Source organism: Heterodontus francisci, chromosome 2 (genome assembly GCF_036365525.1).
Source record: "Heterodontus francisci isolate sHetFra1 chromosome 2, sHetFra1.hap1, whole genome shotgun sequence".
Lineage (NCBI taxonomy): Eukaryota > Metazoa > Chordata > Chondrichthyes > Heterodontiformes > Heterodontidae > Heterodontus > Heterodontus francisci.
The window spans coordinates 221446425-221466704 of record NC_090372.1 but is presented as its reverse complement, the minus strand read 5'-3'; the positions used below and the strand labels follow the sequence as shown (position 1 = coordinate 221466704).

Genomic DNA, 20280 nt, shown 5'->3' with positions numbered 1-20280 from the left:
TTCTTTGTTCTTTTGTTCTTAACCACTCACTGAACCTGCCTCCACCACACTCTCAGGCAGTGTCTTCCACATTCTAACCACTCACTGAACCTGCCTCCACCACACTCTCAGACAGTGTATTCCACATTCTAACCACTCACTGAACCTGCCTCCACCACACTCTCAGGCAGTGTATTCCAGATCCTAAACACTCATAGAACATAGAACATAGAACATACAGCACAGAACAGGCCCTTCGGCCCACAATGTTGTGCCGATCCTTTGTCCTCTGTCAAGGACAATTTAATCTATACCCCATCATTCTCCTTTATCCATATACCTATCCAAAAGCCTTTTGAAAGTCCCTAAAGTTTCTGACTCAACAACTTCCCCGGGCAAGGCATTCCATGCCTCGACCACTCTCTGGGTAAAGAACCTTCCCCTGACATCCCCCTTATATCTCCCACCCTTCACCTTAAATTTATGACCCCTTGTAACGCTTTGCTCCACCCGGGGAAAAAGTTTCTGACTGTCTACCCTATCTATTCCCCTGATCATCTTATAAACCTCTATCATGTCACCCCTCATCCTTCTCCTTTCTAATGAGAAGAGGCCTAGAATGTTCAGCCTTTCCTCGTAAGACTTATTCTCCATTCCAGGCAACATCCTGGTAAATCTCCTCTGCACCCTCTCCAAGGCTTCCACATCCTTCCTAAAATGAGGCGACCAGAACTGCACACAGTACTCCAAATGAGGCCTTACCAAGGTCCTGTACAGCTGCATCATCACCTCACGGCTCTTAAATTCAATCCCTCTGCTAATGAACGCTAACACCCCATATGCCTTCTTCACAGCCCTATCCACTTGAGTTGCAACTTTCAATGATCTATGCACATAGACCCCAAGGTCTCTCTGCTCCTCCACATGCCCAAGAACCCTACCGTTAACCCAGTATTTTGCATTCATGTTTGTCCTTCCAAAATGGACGACCTCACACTTTTCAGGGTTAAACTCCATCTGCCACTTTTCAGCCCAGCACTGCAACCTATCCAAGTCCCTTTGCAGACGACAATAGCCCTCCTCGGTATCCACAACTCCACCAACCTTTGTATCATCTGCAAATTTACTGACCCACCCTTCGACTTCCTCATCCAAGTCGTTAATAAAAATCACAAACAGGAGAGGACCCAGAACTGATCCCTGCGGCACGCCACTGGTAACTGGGCTCCAGGCTGAGTATTTACCATCTAAGACCACTCTCTGCCTTCTATCAGTTAGCCAATTCTTAATCCAACTGGCCACATTCCCCACTATCCCATGCCTCCTGACTTTCTCCATAAGTCTACCATGGGGGACCTTATCAAATGCCTTACTAAAATCCATGTACACCACATCCACTGGTTTACCCTCATCCACTTGCTTGGTCACCTGCTCAAAGAATTCAATCAGGCTTGTGAGGCAAGACCTACCCCTCACAAAACCGTGCTGACTGTCCCGAATCAAGCAGTGTCTTTCCAGATGCTCAGAAATCCTATCCCTCAGCACCTTTTCCATCAACTTGCCTACCACCGAAGTAAGACTAACTGGCCTGTAATTCCCAGGGTTGTTCCTATTCCCTTTCTTGAACAGGGGCACAACATTTGCCACCCTCCAATCACCTGGTACCACCCCCGTCAGCAGAGAAGATGAAAAGATCATTGCCAGCGGCTCTGCAATTTCATCCCTTGCTTCCCATAACATCCTTGGATATACCCCGTCAGGCCCGGGAGACTTGTCTATCTTCAAGTTATTCAAAAACCCCAACACATCTTCCCTCCTAACGAGCACTTCCTCGAGCTTACCAGTCTGCTTCCCACCGTCCTCTTCAGTAATACACCCCTTCTCATTCGTAAATACCGAAGAGAAGTACTCATTCAAAACCTCACTTATCTCTTCCGGCTCAACACACAGTCTCCCGCTATTGTCCTTGACCGGACCTATGGTCCCCCTAGTCATCCTCATATTTCTGACATACGCGTAAAAGGCCTTGGGGTTTTCTTTTATCCTACCCGCCAAGCATTTTTCATGCCCTCTCTTAGCTCTCCTAATCCCTTTCTTCAGATCCTTCCTGGCCAACTTGTATCCCTCCAGAGCTATGCCTGTGCCCTTTTTCCTCAACTTTATATACGCATCCTTCTTCTTCCTAACAAGACTCTCAACCTCTCTTGTCAACCACGGTTCCCTCACATGACCATCCCTTCCCTGTCTGACAGGGACATGCTTATCAATGGCCCCTACTATCTGCTCCTTGAAAAAGTTCCACATTTCGACCGTGCCCTTCCCTGCCAGCATATGCTCCCAACTTATGCTCCTCAGTTCCTGCCTGACAGCATCATATCTACCCTTCCCCCAATTGTAAACCTTGCCCTGTTGCACATACCTATCCCTCTCCATTACCACAGTGAATGCTACAGAATTGTGATCACTATCTCCAAAGTGCTCGCCCACCAACAGCTCTATCACTTGCCCTGGTTCATTACCTAGTACCAAATCCAATATTGCCTCCCCTCTGGTCGGGCAGTCTACATACTGAGTCAGAAAAGCTTCCTGGACATACTGCACAAACACTACCCCATCCAAACTATTCGATCTAAAGAGTTGCCAATCAATATTTGGGAAGTTGAAATCCCCCATAATTACTACCCTGTGACTTCTGCTCCTTTCCAAAATCTGTTTCCCAATCTGCTCTTCCACCTCCCTGCTGCTATTGGGGGGCCTATAGAAAACTCCCATCAAGGTGACTGCTCCTTTCCTGTTCCTGACCTCAACCCACAGTGCCTCAGTCGGCAGATCCTCCTCGAAAATTCTTTCAGCAGTTGTTACACTATTTCTAACTAACAATGCCACCCCCCCACCTCTTTTACCACCATTCCTAATCTTATGAAAACATCTATAACCAGGTACCTCCAAAAACCATTCCTCCCCCTCACCTATCCACGTTTCAGTGATGGCCACAACATCGTAGTCCCAAGTGCCCATCCACGCCTTCAATTCACTCACCTTATTCCTGATGCTTCTTGCGTTGAAGTATACGCACTTTAACCCTTCTCCGTGCCCATCTGTCCTCTGTGACAGTGCTACCTTCCCCAATACCTCACTACACTCTTTGTCTTTCTGAGTGGACCCACTGGTCCCTGGATTACAAGTCCGGTTCCCATCCCCCTCCCAAACTAGTTTAAACCCTCCCGAACAGTACTAGCAAACCTCCCTCCCAGGATATTGGTGCCCCTCTGGTTCAGATGCAGCCCGTCCTGTTTGAACAGGTCCCATCTTCCCCAGAATGCAGTCCAATTATCCAAGAACTGGAAGCCCTCCCTCCTACACCATTCCTGCAGCCACGTGTTCAGCTGTGCTCTCTCCCTATTCCTAGCCTCACTATCACGTGGCGCCGGCAACAAACCAGAGATAACAACTCTGTCCGTCCGAGCTTTCAGCTTCCAGCCTAACTCCCTAAACTCACTTCTAACATCTGTGCCACCCTTCCTTCCTACATCGTTGGTGCCAATGTGCACCACGACCTCTGGCTGCTCCCCCTCCCCTTTAAGGATCCTGAAGACGCGATCACAAACATCACGGACCCTGGCACCAGGGAGGCAACAAACCATCCGTGCGTCTCGCCTGCGCCCACAGAACCGCCTGTCCGTACTCCTCACCATCGAGTCCCCGATGACTAGTGCTCTCCCATTCTCCCTCCTTCCCTTCTGAGCCACAGTGCAGGACCCCGTGCCAGAGGCCCGGTCACTGCAGCCTGCCCCCGATAGGCCGTCCCCCCCAACAGTATCTAAAACTGTATACTTGTTGTTGAGGGGAACGACCACAGGAGATCCCTGCACTGACCTCTTCCCACCTCTAACTGTTACCCAGCTGCCTTTGATTTGTGGAGTAACGACCTCCGTGTAGCTTCTATCTATCAACCCCTCAGCTTCCCGAATGATCCTTAGTTCATCCAGCTCCAGCTCCAATTCCCTAACACGGTCTGATAGGAGCTGGAGACGGATGCACTTCCAGCAGGTGAAGTCGGCAGGGCCACCGGAGGTTTCCCTCACCTCGAACATTCTGCAGGAGGAGCAAGACACTACACTGGCTGCCATTTCTTTTATTCAATTACCCCTTAGTTAAGTACAACTATAGATATTAACAAAAACAGTAAATAGCTTACCTGTTCAGTCCTTTTTGGCTAGAGGAGGAGGGTAAAAAGGGTCTTATTATTAGGTTAGAGGAGGAGGATGGGCGGGAGACACTACATGTGTAGTGGCTCGGGTTTACTCAGCTCCGCACCTTTAAGGAAAATACTTACCCAGGAGTCCTCGCTGCCGACCAGCTTCCGGTTCCTCCGGCGCCAAAAGAAACTCAAAGACAAGGAAAACAGTAAGTAAAACAGTAAGTACTTACTTTTAAAACACAGCTCCTGATGCCTTCACTCACCCACCGAAGAGTCGCTACCTTCTCCTGCTGCTCCGCCGGGAAATCAGGCAGTGTATTCCACATTCTAACCACTCACTGAACCTGCCTCCACCACACTCTCAGGCAGTGTATTCCAGATCCTAAACACTCACTGAACCTGCCTCCACCACACTCTCAGACAGTGTATTCCACATTCTAACCACTCACTGAACCTGCCTCCACCACACTCTCAGGCAGTGTATTCCACATTCTAACCACTCACTGAACCTGCCTCCACCACACTCTCAGGCAGTGTATTCCACATTCTAACCACTCACTGAACCTGCCTCCACCACACTCTCAGACAGTGTTATCCACATTCTAACCACTCACTGAACCTGCCTCCCCCACACTCAGGCAGTTTATTCCACATTCTAACCACTTACTGAACCTGCCTCCACCACACTCTCAGGCAGTGTATTCCACATTCTAAACACTCACTGAACCTGCCTCCACCACACTCTCAGGCAGTGTATTCCACATTCTAACCACTCACTGAACCTGCCTCCCCCACACTCAGGCAGTTTATTCCACATTCTAACCACTCACTGAACCTGCCTCCACCACACTCTCAGGCAGTGTATTCCACATTCTAAACACTCACTGAACCTGCCTCCCCCACACTCTCAGGCAGTGTATTCCACATTCTAACCACTCACTGAACCTGCCTCCCCCACACTCTTAGGCAGTGTATTCCACATTCTAACCACTCACTGAACCTGCCTCCACCACACTCTCAGGCAGTGTATTCCACATTCTAACCACTCACTGAACCTGCCTCCACCACACTCTCAGGCAGTTTATTCCACATTCTAACCACTCACTGAACCTGCCTCCACCACACTCTCAGGCAGTGTATTCCACATTCTAAACACTCACTGAACTTGCCTCCACCACACTCTCAGGCAGTGTATTCCAGATCCTAAACACTCACTGAACCTACCTCCACCACACTCTCAGACAGTGTATTCCACATCCTAAACATTCACTGAACCTGCCTCCACCACACTCTCAGACAGTGCATTCCAGATCCTAAACACTCACTGAACCTGCCTCCACCACACTCTCAGACAGTGCATTCCAGATCCGAAACACTCACTGAACCTGCCTCCACCGCACTCTCAGACAGTGCATTCCAGATCCTAAACACTCACTGAACCTGCCTCCACCACACTCTCAGACAGTGTATTCCACATCCTAAACACTCACTGAACCTGCCTCCACCGCACTCTCAGACAGTGCATTCCAGATCCTAAACACTCACTGAAACTGCCTCCACCACACTCTCAGACAGTGTATTCCACATCCTAAACACTCACTGAACCTGCCTCCGCCACACTCAGACAGTGCATTCCAGATCCTAAACACTCACTGAACCTGCCTCCACCACATTCTCAGACAGTGCATTCCACATCCTAACAGGTATACCGTTTTGGATACTGTTGAGGGAGATGGCTCACCAGGGGAAGGCAGCAGTAGCCAGGTTCATGGCACCGTGGCTGGCTCTGCTGTTCGGAAGGGCGGGAAAAAGAGTGGAAGGGCTATAGTCATAGGGGATTCGATTGTAAGGGGAGTATATAGGTGGTTCTGTGGTCGAAAACGAGACTCCCGAATGGTATATTGCCTCCCAGGTGCACGGGTCAGGGATGTCTCAGATCGGCTGCAGAACATTCTGAAGGGGGAGGGTGAACAGCCAGTTGTTGTTGTGCACATAGGCACCAATGATATAGGTAAAAAATGGGATGAGGTCCTACAAGCAGAATTTAGGGAGTTAGGAGCCAAGTTAAAAAGTAGGACCTCAGAGGTAGTAATCTCAGGATTGCTACCAGTTACACGTGATAGTCAGAGTAGAAATGAAAGAATAGTCAGGATGAATGCATGGCTTGAGAGATGATGCAGGAGGGAGGGGTTCAGATTTTTGGGACATTGGGACCGGTTCTGGGGGAGGTGGGACTATTACAAATTGGACAGTCTACACTTGGGCCGGACTGGAACCAATGTCCTTGGGGGTGCTTTTGCTAACGCTGTTGGGGAGGGTTTAAACTAATGTGGCAGGGGGATGGGAACCAAATGAGGAGGTCAGTGGACAGTAAGGAGGTAGTAACTAAAGCCTGTAAGGAACTAGATAATGAAGTCAGCGCGACTAAGGGAAAGAGTAGGCAGGGAGCAGATGATGTACGCAAAGGGACTGGTGGTCTGAGGTGCATTTGTTTTAATGCAAGAAGTGAAGTAGGTAAGGCAGATGAACTTAGGGCTTGGATTAATACCTGGGAGTATTAGATTAGAGATACAGCACTGAAACAGGCCCTTCGGCCCACCGAGTCTGTGCCGACCATCAACCACCCATTTATACTAATCCTACACTAATCCCATATTCCTACCAAACATCCCCACCTGTCCCTATATTTCCCTACCACCTACCTACACTAGTGACAATTTATAACGGCCAATTTACCTACCAACCTGCAAGTCTTTTGGCTTGTGGGAGGAAACCGGAGCACCCGGAGAAAACCCACGCAGACACAGGGAGAACTTGCAAACTCCACACAGGCAGTACCCAGAATCGAACCCGGGTCCCTGGAGCTGTGAGGCTGCAGTGCTAACCACTGCGCCACTGTGCCGCCCCAAGTATGATATTGCTATTACTGAGACTTGGTTGAGGGAACGGCATGATTGACAACTAAATATCCCAGGATATCGATGCTTCAGGCGGGATAGAGAGGGAGGTAAAAGGGGTGGAGGAATTGCATTACTGGTCAAAGAGGAAAAAGGAAGCATACACAAGGTCTAGGAGGCTGAAGAAAGACGAAGCTTTGAAAGAATATCGGGAATGTAGGACCAATCTGAAACGAGGAATTAAGAGAGCTAAAAGGGGTCATGAAATATCTTTAGCCAACAGGGTTAAGGAAAATCTCAAAGCCTTTTATTCATATATAAGGAGCAAGAGGGTAACTAGAGAAAGGATTGGCCCACTTAAGGACAAAGGAGGAAAGTTATGCGTGGAGTCAGAGAAAATGGGTGAGATTTTAAACGAGTACTTTGCATCGGTATTCACCGAGGAGAAGGACATGACGGATGTTGAGGTTAGGGACAGATGTTTGATTACTCTAGGTCAAGTCGGCATAAGGAGGGAGGAAGTGTTGGGTATTCTAAAAGGCATTAAGGTGGACAAGTCCCCAGGTCCGGATGGGATCTATCCCAGGTTACTGCGGGAAGTGAGAGAGGAAATAGCTGGGGCCTTAACAGATATCTTTGCAGCATCCTTAAACACGGGTGAGGTCCCGGAGGACTGGAGAATTGCTAATGTTGTCCCCTTGCTTAAGAAGGGTAGCAGGGAAAATCCAGGTAATTATAGACCGGTGAGCCTGACGTCAGTGGTAGGGAAGCTGCTGGAGAAAATACTGAGGGACAGGATCTATTCCCATTTGGAAGAAAATGGGCTTATCAGTGATCGGCAACATGGTTTTGTGCAGGGAAGGTCATGTCTTACCAACTTAATAGAATTCTTTGAGGAAGTGACAAAGTTGATTGATGAGGGAAGGGCTGTAGATGTCATATACATGGACTTCAGTAAGGCGTTTGATAAGGTTCCCCATGGTCGGCTGATGGAGAAAGTGAAGTCGCATGGGGTCCAGGGTGTACTAGCTAGATGGATAAAGAACTGGCTGGGCAACAGGAGACAGAGTAGTAGTGGAAGGGAGTTTCTCAAAATGGAGACGTGTGACCAGTGGTGTTCCACAGGGATCCGTGCTGGGACCACTATTGTTTGTGATGTACATAAACGATTTGGAGGAAAGTATAGGTGGTCTGATTAGCAAGTTTGCAGACGACACTAAGATTGGTGGAGTAGCAGATAGTGAAGGGGACTGTCAGAGAATACAGCAGAATACAGATAGATTGGAGAGTTGGGCAGAGAAATGGCAGATGGAGTTCAATCCGGGCAAATGCGAGGTGATGCATTTTGGAAGATCCAATTCAAGAGTGAACTATACAGTAAATGGAAAAGTCCTGGGGAAAATTGATGTCCAGAGAGATTTGGGTGTTCAGGTCCATTGTTCCCTGAAGGTGGCAACGCAGATCAATAGAGTGGTCAAGAAGGCATACGGCATGCTTTCCTTCATCGGATGGGGTATTGAGTACAAGAGTTGGCAGGTCATGTTACAGTTATATAGGACTTTGGTTCGACCACATTTGGAATACTGCGTGCAGTTCTGGTCGCCACATTACCAAAAGGATGTAGATGCTTTGGAGAGGGTGCAGAGGAGGTTCACCAGGATGTTGCCTGGTATGGAGGGCGCTAGCTATGAAGAGAGGTTGAGTAGATTAGGATTATTTTCATTAGAAAGACGGAGGTTGAGGGGGGACCGGATTGCGGTGTACAAAATCATGAGAGGTATAGACAGGGTGGATAGCAAGAAGCTTTTTCCCAGCGTGGGGGATTCAATTACTAGGGGTCACGAGTTCAAAGTGAGAGGGGAAAAGTTTAGGGGGGATATGCGTGGAAAGTTCTTTACGCAGAGGGTGGTGGATGCCTGGAATGCGTTGCCAGCGGAGGTGGTAGACGCGGGCACGATAGCGTCTTTTAAGATGTATCTAGACAGATACATGAATGGGCAGGAAGCAAAGAGATACAGACCCTTAGAAAACAGGCGACATGTTTAGATAGAGGATCTGGATCGGCGCAGGCTTGGAGGGCCGAAGGGCCTGTTCCTGTGCTGTAATTTTCTTTGTTCTTTGTTCTTTTGTTCTTAACCACTCACTGAACCTGCCTCCACCACACTCTCAGGCAGTGTATTCCACATTCTAACCACTCACTGAACCTGCCTCCACCACACTCTCAGGCAGTGTATTCCAGATCCTAAACACTAACTGAACCTGCCTCCACCACATTCTCAGACAGTGCATTCCACATCCTAACAGGTATACCGTTTTGGATACTGTTGAGGGAGATGGCTCACCAGGGGAAGGCAGCAGTAGCCAGGTTCATGGCACCGTGGCTGGCTCTGCTGTTCAGAAGGGCAGGAAAAAGAGTGGAAGGGCTATAGTCATAGGGGATTCGATTGTAAGGGGAGTATATAGGTGGTTCTGTGGTCGAAAACGAGACTCCCGAATGGTATATTGCCTCCCAGGTGCACGGGTCAGGGATGTCTCAGATCGGCTGCAGAACATTCTGAAGGGGGAGGGTGAACAGCCAGTTGTCGTTGTGCACATAGGCACCAATGATATAGGTAAAAAACGGGATGAGGTCCTACAAGCAGAATTTAGGGAGTTAGGAGCCAAGTTAAAAAGTAGGACCTCAGAGGTAGTAATCTCAGGATTGCTACCAGTTACACGTGATAGTCAGAGTAGAAATGAAAGAATAGTCAGGATGAATGCATGGCTTGAGAGATGATGCAGGAGGGAGGGGTTCAGATTTTTGGGACATTGGGACCGGTTCTGGGGGAGGTGGGACTATTACAAATTGGACAGTCTACACTTGGGCCGGACTGGAACCAATGTCCTTGGGGGTGCTTTTGCTAACGCTGTTGGGGAGGGTTTAAACTAATGTGGCAGGGGGATGGGAACCAAATGAGGAGGTCAGTGGACAGTAAGGAGGTAGTAACTAAAGCCTGTAAGGAACTAGATAATGAAGTCAGCGCGACTAAGGGGAAGAGCAGGCAGGGAGCAGATGATGTACGCAAAGGGACTGGTGGTCTGAGGTGCATTTGTTTTAATGCAAGAAGTGAAGTAGGTAAGGCAGATGAACTTAGGGCTTGGATTAGTACCTGGGAGTATGATGTTATTGCTATTACTGAGACTTGGTTGAGGGAACAGCATGATTGACAACTAAATATCCCAGGATATCGATGCTTCAGGCGGGATAGAGAGGGAGGTAAAAGGGGTGGAGGAATTGCATTACTGGTCAAAGAGGAAAAAGGAAGCATACACAAGGTCGAGGAGGCTGAAGAAAGACGAAGCTTTGAAAGAATATCGGGAATGTAGGACCAATCTGAAACGAGGAATTAAGAGAGCTAAAAGGGGTCATGAAATATCTTTAGCCAACAGGGTTAAGGAAAATCTCAAAGCCTTTTATTCATATATAAGGAGCAAGAGGGTAACTAGAGAAAGGATTGGCCCACTTAAGGACAAAGGAGGAAAGTTATGCGTGGAGTCAGAGAAAATGGGTGAGATTTTAAACGAGTACTTTGCATCGGTATTCACCGAGGAGAAGGACATGACGGATGTTGAGGTTAGGGACAGATGTTTGATTACTCTAGGTCAAGTCGGCATAAGGAGGGAGGAAGTGTTGGGTATTCTAAAAGGCATTAAGGTGGACAAGTCCCCAGGTCCGGATGGGATCTATCCCAGGTTACTGCGGGAAGTGAGAGAGGAAATAGCTGGGGCCTTAACAGATATCTTTGCAGCATCCTTAAACACGGGTGAGGTCCCGGAGGACTGGAGAATTGCTAATGTTGTCCCCTTGCTTAAGAAGGGTAGCAGGGAAAATCCAGGTAATTATAGACCGGTGAGCCTGACGTCAGTGGTAGGGAAGCTGCTGGAGAAAATACTGAGGGATAGGATCTATTCCCATTTGGAAGAAAATGGGCTCATCAGTGATAGGCAACATGGTTTTGTGCAGGGAAGGTCATGTCTTACCAACTTAATAGAATTCTTTGAGGAAGTGACAAAGTTGATTGATGAGGGAAGGGCTGTAGATGTCATATACATGGACTTCAGTAAGGCGTTTGATAAGGTTCCCCATGGTCGGCTGATGGAGAAAGTGAAGTCGCATGGGGTCCAGGGTGTACTAGCTAGATGGATAAAGAACTGGCTGGGCAACAGGAGACAGAGTAGTAGTGGAAGGGAGTTTCTCAAAATGGAGACGTGCGACCAGTGGTGTTCCACAGTGATCCGTGCTGGGACCACTGTTGTTTGTGATATACATTAATGATTTGGAGGAAAGTATAGGTGGACTGATTAGCAAGTTTGCAGACGACACTAAGATTGGTGGAGTAGCAGATAGTGAAGGGGACTGTCAGAGAATACAGCAGAATACAGATAGATTGGAGAGTTGGGCAGAGAAATGGCAGATGGAGTTCAATCCGGGCAAATGCGAGGTGATGCATTTTGGAAGATCCAATTCAAGAGTGAACTATACAATAAATGGAAAAGTCCTGGGGAAAATTGATGTCCAGAGAGATTTGGGTGTTCAGGTCCATTGTTCCCTGAAGGTGGCAACGCAGATCAATAGAGTGGTCAAGAAGGCATACGGCATGCTTTCCTTCATCGGATGGGGTATTGAGTACAAGAGTTGGCAGGTCATGTTACAGTTGTAGAAGACTTTGGTTCGACCACATTTCGAATACTGCGTGCAGTTCTGGTCGCCACATTACCAAAAGGATGTAGATGCTTTGGAGAGGGTGCAGAGGAGGTTCATCAGGATGTTGCCTGGTATGGAGGGCGCTAGCTATGAAGAGAGGTTGAGTAGATTAGGATTATTTTCATTAGAAAGACGGAGGTTGAGGGGGGACCGGATTGCGGTGTACAAAATCATGAGAGGTATAGACAGGGTGGATAGCAAGAAGCTTTTTCCCAGAGTGGGGGATTCAATTACTAGGGGTCACGAGTTCAAAGTGAGAGGGAAAAAGTTTAGGGGGGATATGCGTGGAAAGTTCTTTACGCAGAGGGTGGTGGATGCCTGGAATGCGTTGCCAGCGGAGGTGGTAGACGCGGGCACGATAGCGGCTTTTAAGATGTATCTAGACAGATACATGAATGGGCCGGAAGCAAAGAGATACAGACCCTTAGAAAACAGGCGACATGTTTAGATAGAGGATCTGGATCGGCACAGGTTTGGAGAGCCGAAGGGCCTGTTCCTGTGCTGTAATTTTCTTTGTTCTTTGTTCTTTTGTTCTTAACCACTCACTGAACCTGCCTCCACCACACTCTCAGGCAGTGTCTTCCACATTCTAACCACTCACTGAACCTGCCTCCACCACACTCTCAGACAGTGTATTCCACATTCTAACCACTCACTGAACCTGCCTCCACCACACTCTCAGGCAGTGTATTCCAGATCCTAAACACTCATAGAACATAGAACATAGAACATACAGCACAGAACAGGCCCTTCGGCCCACAATGTTGTGCCGATCCTTTGTCCTCTGTCAAGGACAATTTAATCTATACCCCATCATTCTCCTTTATCCATATACCTATCCAAAAGCCTTTTGAAAGTCCCTAAAGTTTCTGACTCAACAACTTCCCCGGGCAAGGCATTCCATGCCTCGACCACTCTCTGGGTAAAGAACCTTCCCCTGACATCCCCCTTATATCTCCCACCCTTCACCTTAAATTTATGACCCCTTGTAACGCTTTGCTCCACCCGGGGAAAAAGTTTCTGACTGTCTACCCTATCTATTCCCCTGATCATCTTATAAACCTCTATCATGTCACCCCTCATCCTTCTCCTTTCTAATGAGAAGAGGCCTAGAATGTTCAGCCTTTCCTCGTAAGACTTATTCTCCATTCCAGGCAACATCCTGGTAAATCTCCTCTGCACCCTCTCCAAGGCTTCCACATCCTTCCTAAAATGAGGCGACCAGAACTGCACACAGTACTCCAAATGAGGCCTTACCAAGGTCCTGTACAGCTGCATCATCACCTCACGGCTCTTAAATTCAATCCCTCTGCTAATGAACGCTAACACCCCATATGCCTTCTTCACAGCCCTATCCACTTGAGTTGCAACTTTCAATGATCTATGCACATAGACCCCAAGGTCTCTCTGCTCCTCCACATGCCCAAGAACCCTACCGTTAACCCAGTATTTTGCATTCATGTTTGTCCTTCCAAAATGGACGACCTCACACTTTTCAGGGTTAAACTCCATCTGCCACTTTTCAGCCCAGCACTGCAACCTATCCAAGTCCCTTTGCAGACGACAATAGCCCTCCTCGGTATCCACAACTCCACCAACCTTTGTATCATCTGCAAATTTACTGACCCACCCTTCGACTTCCTCATCCAAGTCGTTAATAAAAATCACAAACAGGAGAGGACCCAGAACTGATCCCTGCGGCACGCCACTGGTAACTGGGCTCCAGGCTGAGTATTTACCATCTAAGACCACTCTCTGCCTTCTATCAGTTAGCCAATTCTTAATCCAACTGGCCACATTCCCCACTATCCCATGCCTCCTGACTTTCTCCATAAGTCTACCATGGGGGACCTTATCAAATGCCTTACTAAAATCCATGTACACCACATCCACTGGTTTACCCTCATCCACTTGCTTGGTCACCTGCTCAAAGAATTCAATCAGGCTTGTGAGGCAAGACCTACCCCTCACAAAACCGTGCTGACTGTCCCGAATCAAGCAGTGTCTTTCCAGATGCTCAGAAATCCTATCCCTCAGCACCTTTTCCATCAACTTGCCTACCACCGAAGTAAGACTAACTGGCCTGTAATTCCCAGGGTTGTTCCTATTCCCTTTCTTGAACAGGGGCACAACATTTGCCACCCTCCAATCACCTGGTACCACCCCCGTCAGCAGAGAAGATGAAAAGATCATTGCCAGCGGCTCTGCAATTTCATCCCTTGCTTCCCATAACATCCTTGGATATACCCCGTCAGGCCCGGGAGACTTGTCTATCTTCAAGTTATTCAAAAACCCCAACACATCTTCCCTCCTAACGAGCACTTCCTCGAGCTTACCAGTCTGCTTCCCACCGTCCTCTTCAGTAATACACCCCTTCTCATTCGTAAATACCGAAGAGAAGTACTCATTCAAAACCTCACTTATCTCTTCCGGCTCAACACACAGTCTCCCGCTATTGTCCTTGACCGGACCTATGGTCCCCCTAGTCATCCTCATATTTCTGACATACGCGTAAAAGGCCTTGGGGTTTTCTTTTATCCTACCCGCCAAGCATTTTTCATGCCCTCTCTTAGCTCTCCTAATCCCTTTCTTCAGATCCTTCCTGGCCAACTTGTATCCCTCCAGAGCTATGCCTGTGCCCTTTTTCCTCAACTTTATATACGCATCCTTCTTCTTCCTAACAAGACTCTCAACCTCTCTTGTCAACCACGGTTCCCTCACATGACCATCCCTTCCCTGTCTGACAGGGACATGCTTATCAATGGCCCCTACTATCTGCTCCTTGAAAAAGTTCCACATTTCGACCGTGCCCTTCCCTGCCAGCATATGCTCCCAACTTATGCTCCTCAGTTCCTGCCTGACAGCATCATATCTACCCTTCCCCCAATTGTAAACCTTGCCCTGTTGCACATACCTATCCCTCTCCATTACCACAGTGAATGCTACAGAATTGTGATCACTATCTCCAAAGTGCTCGCCCACCAACAGCTCTATCACTTGCCCTGGTTCATTACCTAGTACCAAATCCAATATTGCCTCCCCTCTGGTCGGGCAGTCTACATACTGAGTCAGAAAAGCTTCCTGGACATACTGCACAAACACTACCCCATCCAAACTATTCGATCTAAAGAGTTGCCAATCAATATTTGGGAAGTTGAAATCCCCCATAATTACTACCCTGTGACTTCTGCTCCTTTCCAAAATCTGTTTCCCAATCTGCTCTTCCACCTCCCTGCTGCTATTGGGGGGCCTATAGAAAACTCCCATCAAGGTGACTGCTCCTTTCCTGTTCCTGACCTCAACCCACAGTGCCTCAGTCGGCAGATCCTCCTCGAAAATTCTTTCAGCAGTTGTTACACTATTTCTAACTAACAATGCCACCCCCCCACCTCTTTTACCACCATTCCTAATCTTATGAAAACATCTATAACCAGGTACCTCCAAAAACCATTCCTCCCCCTCACCTATCCACGTTTCAGTGATGGCCACAACATCGTAGTCCCAAGTGCCCATCCACGCCTTCAATTCACTCACCTTATTCCTGATGCTTCTTGCGTTGAAGTATACGCACTTTAACCCTTCTCCGTGCCCATCTGTCCTCTGTGACAGTGCTACCTTCCCCAATACCTCACTACACTCTTTGTCTTTCTGAGTGGACCCACTGGTCCCTGGATTACAAGTCCGGTTCCCATCCCCCTCCCAAACTAGTTTAAACCCTCCCGAACAGTACTAGCAAACCTCCCTCCCAGGATATTGGTGCCCCTCTGGTTCAGATGCAGCCCGTCCTGTTTGAACAGGTCCCATCTTCCCCAGAATGCAGTCCAATTATCCAAGAACTGGAAGCCCTCCCTCCTACACCATTCCTGCAGCCACGTGTTCAGCTGTGCTCTCTCCCTATTCCTAGCCTCACTATCACGTGGCGCCGGCAACAAACCAGAGATAACAACTCTGTCCGTCCGAGCTTTCAGCTTCCAGCCTAACTCCCTAAACTCACTTCTAACATCTGTGCCACCCTTCCTTCCTACATCGTTGGTGCCAATGTGCACCACGACCTCTGGCTGCTCCCCCTCCCCTTTAAGGATCCTGAAGACGCGATCACAAACATCACGGACCCTGGCACCAGGGAGGCAACAAACCATCCGTGCGTCTCGCCTGCGCCCACAGAACCGCCTGTCCGTACTCCTCACCATCGAGTCCCCGATGACTAGTGCTCTCCCATTCTCCCTCCTTCCCTTCTGAGCCACAGTGCAGGACCCCGTGCCAGAGGCCCGGTCACTGCAGCCTGCCCCCGATAGGCCGTCCCCCCCAACAGTATCTAAAACTGTATACTTGTTGTTGAGGGGAACGACCACAGGAGATCCCTGCACTGACCTCTTCCCACCTCTAACTGTTACCCAGCTGCCTTTGATTTGTGGAGTAACGACCTCCGTGTAGCTTCTATCTATCAACCCCTCAGCTTCCCGAATGATCCTTAGTTCATCCAGCTCCAGCTCCAATTCCCTAACACGGTCTGATAGGAGCTGGAGACGGATGCACTTCCAGCAGGTGAAGTCGGCAGGGCCACCGGAGGTTTCCCTCACCTCGAACATTCTGCAGGAGGAGCAAGACACTACACTGGCTGCCATTTCTTTTATTCAATTACCCCTTAGTTAAGTACAACTATAGATATTAACAAAAACAGTAAATAGCTTACCTGTTCAGTCCTTTTTGGCTAGAGGAGGAGGGTAAAAAGGGTCTTATTATTAGGTTAGAGGAGGAGGATGGGCGGGAGACACTACATGTGTAGTGGCTCGGGTTTACTCAGCTCCGCACCTTTAAGGAAAATACTTACCCAGGAGTCCTCGCTGCCGACCAGCTTCCGGTTCCTCCGGCGCCAAAAGAAACTCAAAGACAAGGAAAACAGTAAGTAAAACAGTAAGTACTTACTTTTAAAACACAGCTCCTGATGCCTTCACTCACCCACCGAAGAGTCGCTACCTTCTCCTGCTGCTCCGCCGGGAAATCAGGCAGTGTATTCCACATTCTAACCACTCACTGAACCTGCCTCCACCACACTCTCAGGCAGTGTATTCCAGATCCTAAACACTCACTGAACCTGCCTCCACCACACTCTCAGACAGTGTATTCCACATTCTAACCACTCACTGAACCTGCCTCCACCACACTCTCAGGCAGTGTATTCCACATTCTAACCACTCACTGAACCTGCCTCCACCACACTCTCAGGCAGTGTATTCCACATTCTAACCACTCACTGAACCTGCCTCCACCACACTCTCAGACAGTGTTATCCACATTCTAACCACTCACTGAACCTGCCTCCCCCACACTCAGGCAGTTTATTCCACATTCTAACCACTTACTGAACCTGCCTCCACCACACTCTCAGGCAGTGTATTCCACATTCTAAACACTCACTGAACCTGCCTCCACCACACTCTCAGGCAGTGTATTCCACATTCTAACCACTCACTGAACCTGCCTCCCCCACACTCAGGCAGTTTATTCCACATTCTAACCACTCACTGAACCTGCCTCCACCACACTCTCAGGCAGTGTATTCCACATTCTAAACACTCACTGAACCTGCCTCCCCCACACTCTCAGGCAGTGTATTCCACATTCTAACCACTCACTGAACCTGCCTCCCCCACACTCTTAGGCAGTGTATTCCACATTCTAACCACTCACTGAACCTGCCTCCACCACACTCTCAGGCAGTGTATTTCACATTCTAACCACTCACTGAACCTGCCTCCACCACACTCTCAGGCAGTTTATTCCACATTCTAACCACTCACTGAACCTGCCTCCACCACACTCTCAGGCAGTGTATTCCACATTCTAAACACTCACTGAACCTGCCTCCCCCACACTCTCAGGCAGTGTATTCCACATTCTAACCACTCACTGAACCTGCCTCCCCCACACTCTCAGGCAGTGTATTCCACATTCTAACCACTCACTGAACCTGCCTCCACCACACTCTCAGGCAGTGTATTCCACATTCTAACCACTCACTGAACCTGCCTCCACCACACTCTCAGGCAGTGTATTCCACATTCTAAACACTCACTGAACCTGCCTCCACCACACTCTCAGGCAGTGTATTCCACATTCTAACCACTCACTGAACCTGCCTCCACCACACTCTCAGGCAGTGTATTCCACATTCTAACCACTCACTGAACCTGCCTCCACCACACTCTCAGGCAGTGTATTCCACATTCTAACCACTCACTGAACCTGCCTCCACCACACTCTCAGGCAGTGTATTCCACATTCTAACCACTCACTGAACCTGCCTCCACCACACTCTCAGGCAGTGTATTCCACATTCTAAACACTCACTGAACCTGCCTCCACCACACTCTCAGGCAGTGTATTCCAGATCCTAAACACTCACTGAACCTGCCTCCACCACACTCTCAGGCAGTGTATTCCAGATCCTAACCACTCACTGAACCTGCCTTCACCACACTCTCAGGCAGTGTATTCCACATTCTAACAACTTACTGCGTAACAAGTTTATCCTCATGTCGCCATTGCTTCTTTTTGCCTATTACCTTAAATCAATGTCCTCTAGTTCTGGATCCTACCACCAATAGGAACAGTTTCTCTCCAGCTGCTCTGTCCTGATCCTCATGATTTTGAACACCTCTATCAAATCTCCTCTCAAACTTCTCTCAGTGGAACAACCCCCAGCTTCTCCAATCTATCTACATAAATGAAGTCCCTCATCCCTGGCACCATTCTCGTAAATCTTTTCTGCACCTTCTCCAATGATTTAACATCCGTTGTAAAGTGTAGTGCTCAGAATTGGACACAACATCCAGCTGAGGCCAAACCAGTGTTTTATAAAAGTTCATCATAAATTCTTAACAAAATAATGAGGAGAAATGTTTTTATACAGAAGGTTGTTAAGATCTGAAATGCACTACCTGAAAGGGAGGTGGAAGAGATTCCCATAGGAACTTTCAGAAGGCAATTGGACATGCGCTTGAGAGCTAATTTGCAGGATGGGCCGTGGGACCACGGGACAGCTCATTGAAAGAGCCAGCATGAGTACGACAGGCTGAATGGCACTTTCTGTGCTGTAAGATTCTGTGATTCTAAAAGAGTTCAATTTTCAGGCCTTTCTCTGCTTTTCTTAAACCAGATGGCATTCGAGTGAATCTATGTTGTACCCTCTCTTTGGCTTCATTATCCTTCATATAGCCCAGATTCTCAGCAGATTGTAATCCTCCTCATTAGGGATTGCTTCAGTAGGGAATGGAGTGATGGTAAGATGCGACCTGTTTCTCTCCTCTCGGAACCAGCATCATTAAAGATGTGTTCCGCTCTCCCACAGGCAGAACAGTCTGTATGAGGATCTGTACCGAGCCAACTTCAACCTGGGCAGCATTCATTGGCGCAATGGCGGGCACTCCAAGGCCATCCGCTGTTTGGAAGCTGCCAAGGAGTGTGCCAAGAAAATGAAGGAGAAGTTCATGGAGAGCGAGTGCTTCAGCAGCATTGGGCAGGTGAGTGTGTGGTGGGGAGAGAGGGAGGTGCGAGAGAGTGTGAGTACTTCGGCATTGGGCAGTTGGGTTGGGGGGGCCGCGAGGAAGCATGTTTAAGAATTTGAATTCAATCTAAATCTGGAAGTGAAAAGTCAGTCTCAGTAAAGCTGTCAGATTGCAGTGAAAACCCAAGTGGTTCATGTCCTTTAGGGAAGGAAAGCTGCCTTCCTTACCCAGTCTGGGCCTGTACATGATTCCAGTCTCCCCTCACATCAACGTGGTTGACTCTTAACTGCCTTAGCAAGCCATTCAGTTGTGTCAAACTTTGCCAACTAGCAATGGGCAATAAATACCAGCCTTGCCAATGGCACCCACATCCCAGGGATGAATATCTCAACCACCAGACCCCATACCCTGTCCACCCACATTAGCCTTTCAATGCAAAGTAGTTTGGTCTACAATGGCCCTCCTTGCCAGTGGGCTGACCCTTGACTGATGGCCTCTGCCGTCGCATTGGTTGATGAGTAAGAGACCCTGGCACTTAGCAACCCCTTTAACCCATCGATACTCGGGCTGAAAGGGTTAAATTATGAGGACAGTTGCATGTAGACTAGGAATTTGGACGTCCTCGAGTAAAGAAGGTTGAGGGGTGATCTCTAATTGAGCTGTTTACAATGGCTAAAGGAGTTGATAGGGTACGTAGAGAAACACCGTCTGGTTGGGGAGAGTCCAGAACAGGGGTTTTGGGGGTGGGGGGTGGGGTGGTGGCGTTGCCAGACACCTTAAAATTGGAGCCAGGCTGTACTGGCTTGAATCCAGGTGGCACCACTTCACACACACAATAGTGGAAATCTCTCCCCAAAAAACTGCTGAGCCTGAGAATCAGTTTAAATTTCAAAACTGGCATTGATAGATTTTTGTTGGCTAATGGTATTAAAGGTTAGGGAACCAAGGTGG

General features: G+C 48.4%; 1 protein-coding gene across 3 annotated transcripts in view; it reads left to right on the top strand.

The window, feature by feature from the left end:
* The window catches only part of tonsl (tonsoku-like, DNA repair protein), a 126765-nt gene that overhangs the window by 51404 nt on the left and 55081 nt on the right, over positions 1–20280 (top strand). For all 3 annotated transcript variants that reach the window (XM_068016229.1, XM_068016222.1, XM_068016212.1), the window contains exon 6: positions 19173–19344. In XM_068016229.1, coding sequence (XP_067872330.1) covers positions 19173–19344 — 172 coding nt within the window. The remainder of the gene's footprint in view (positions 1–19172; positions 19345–20280) is intronic.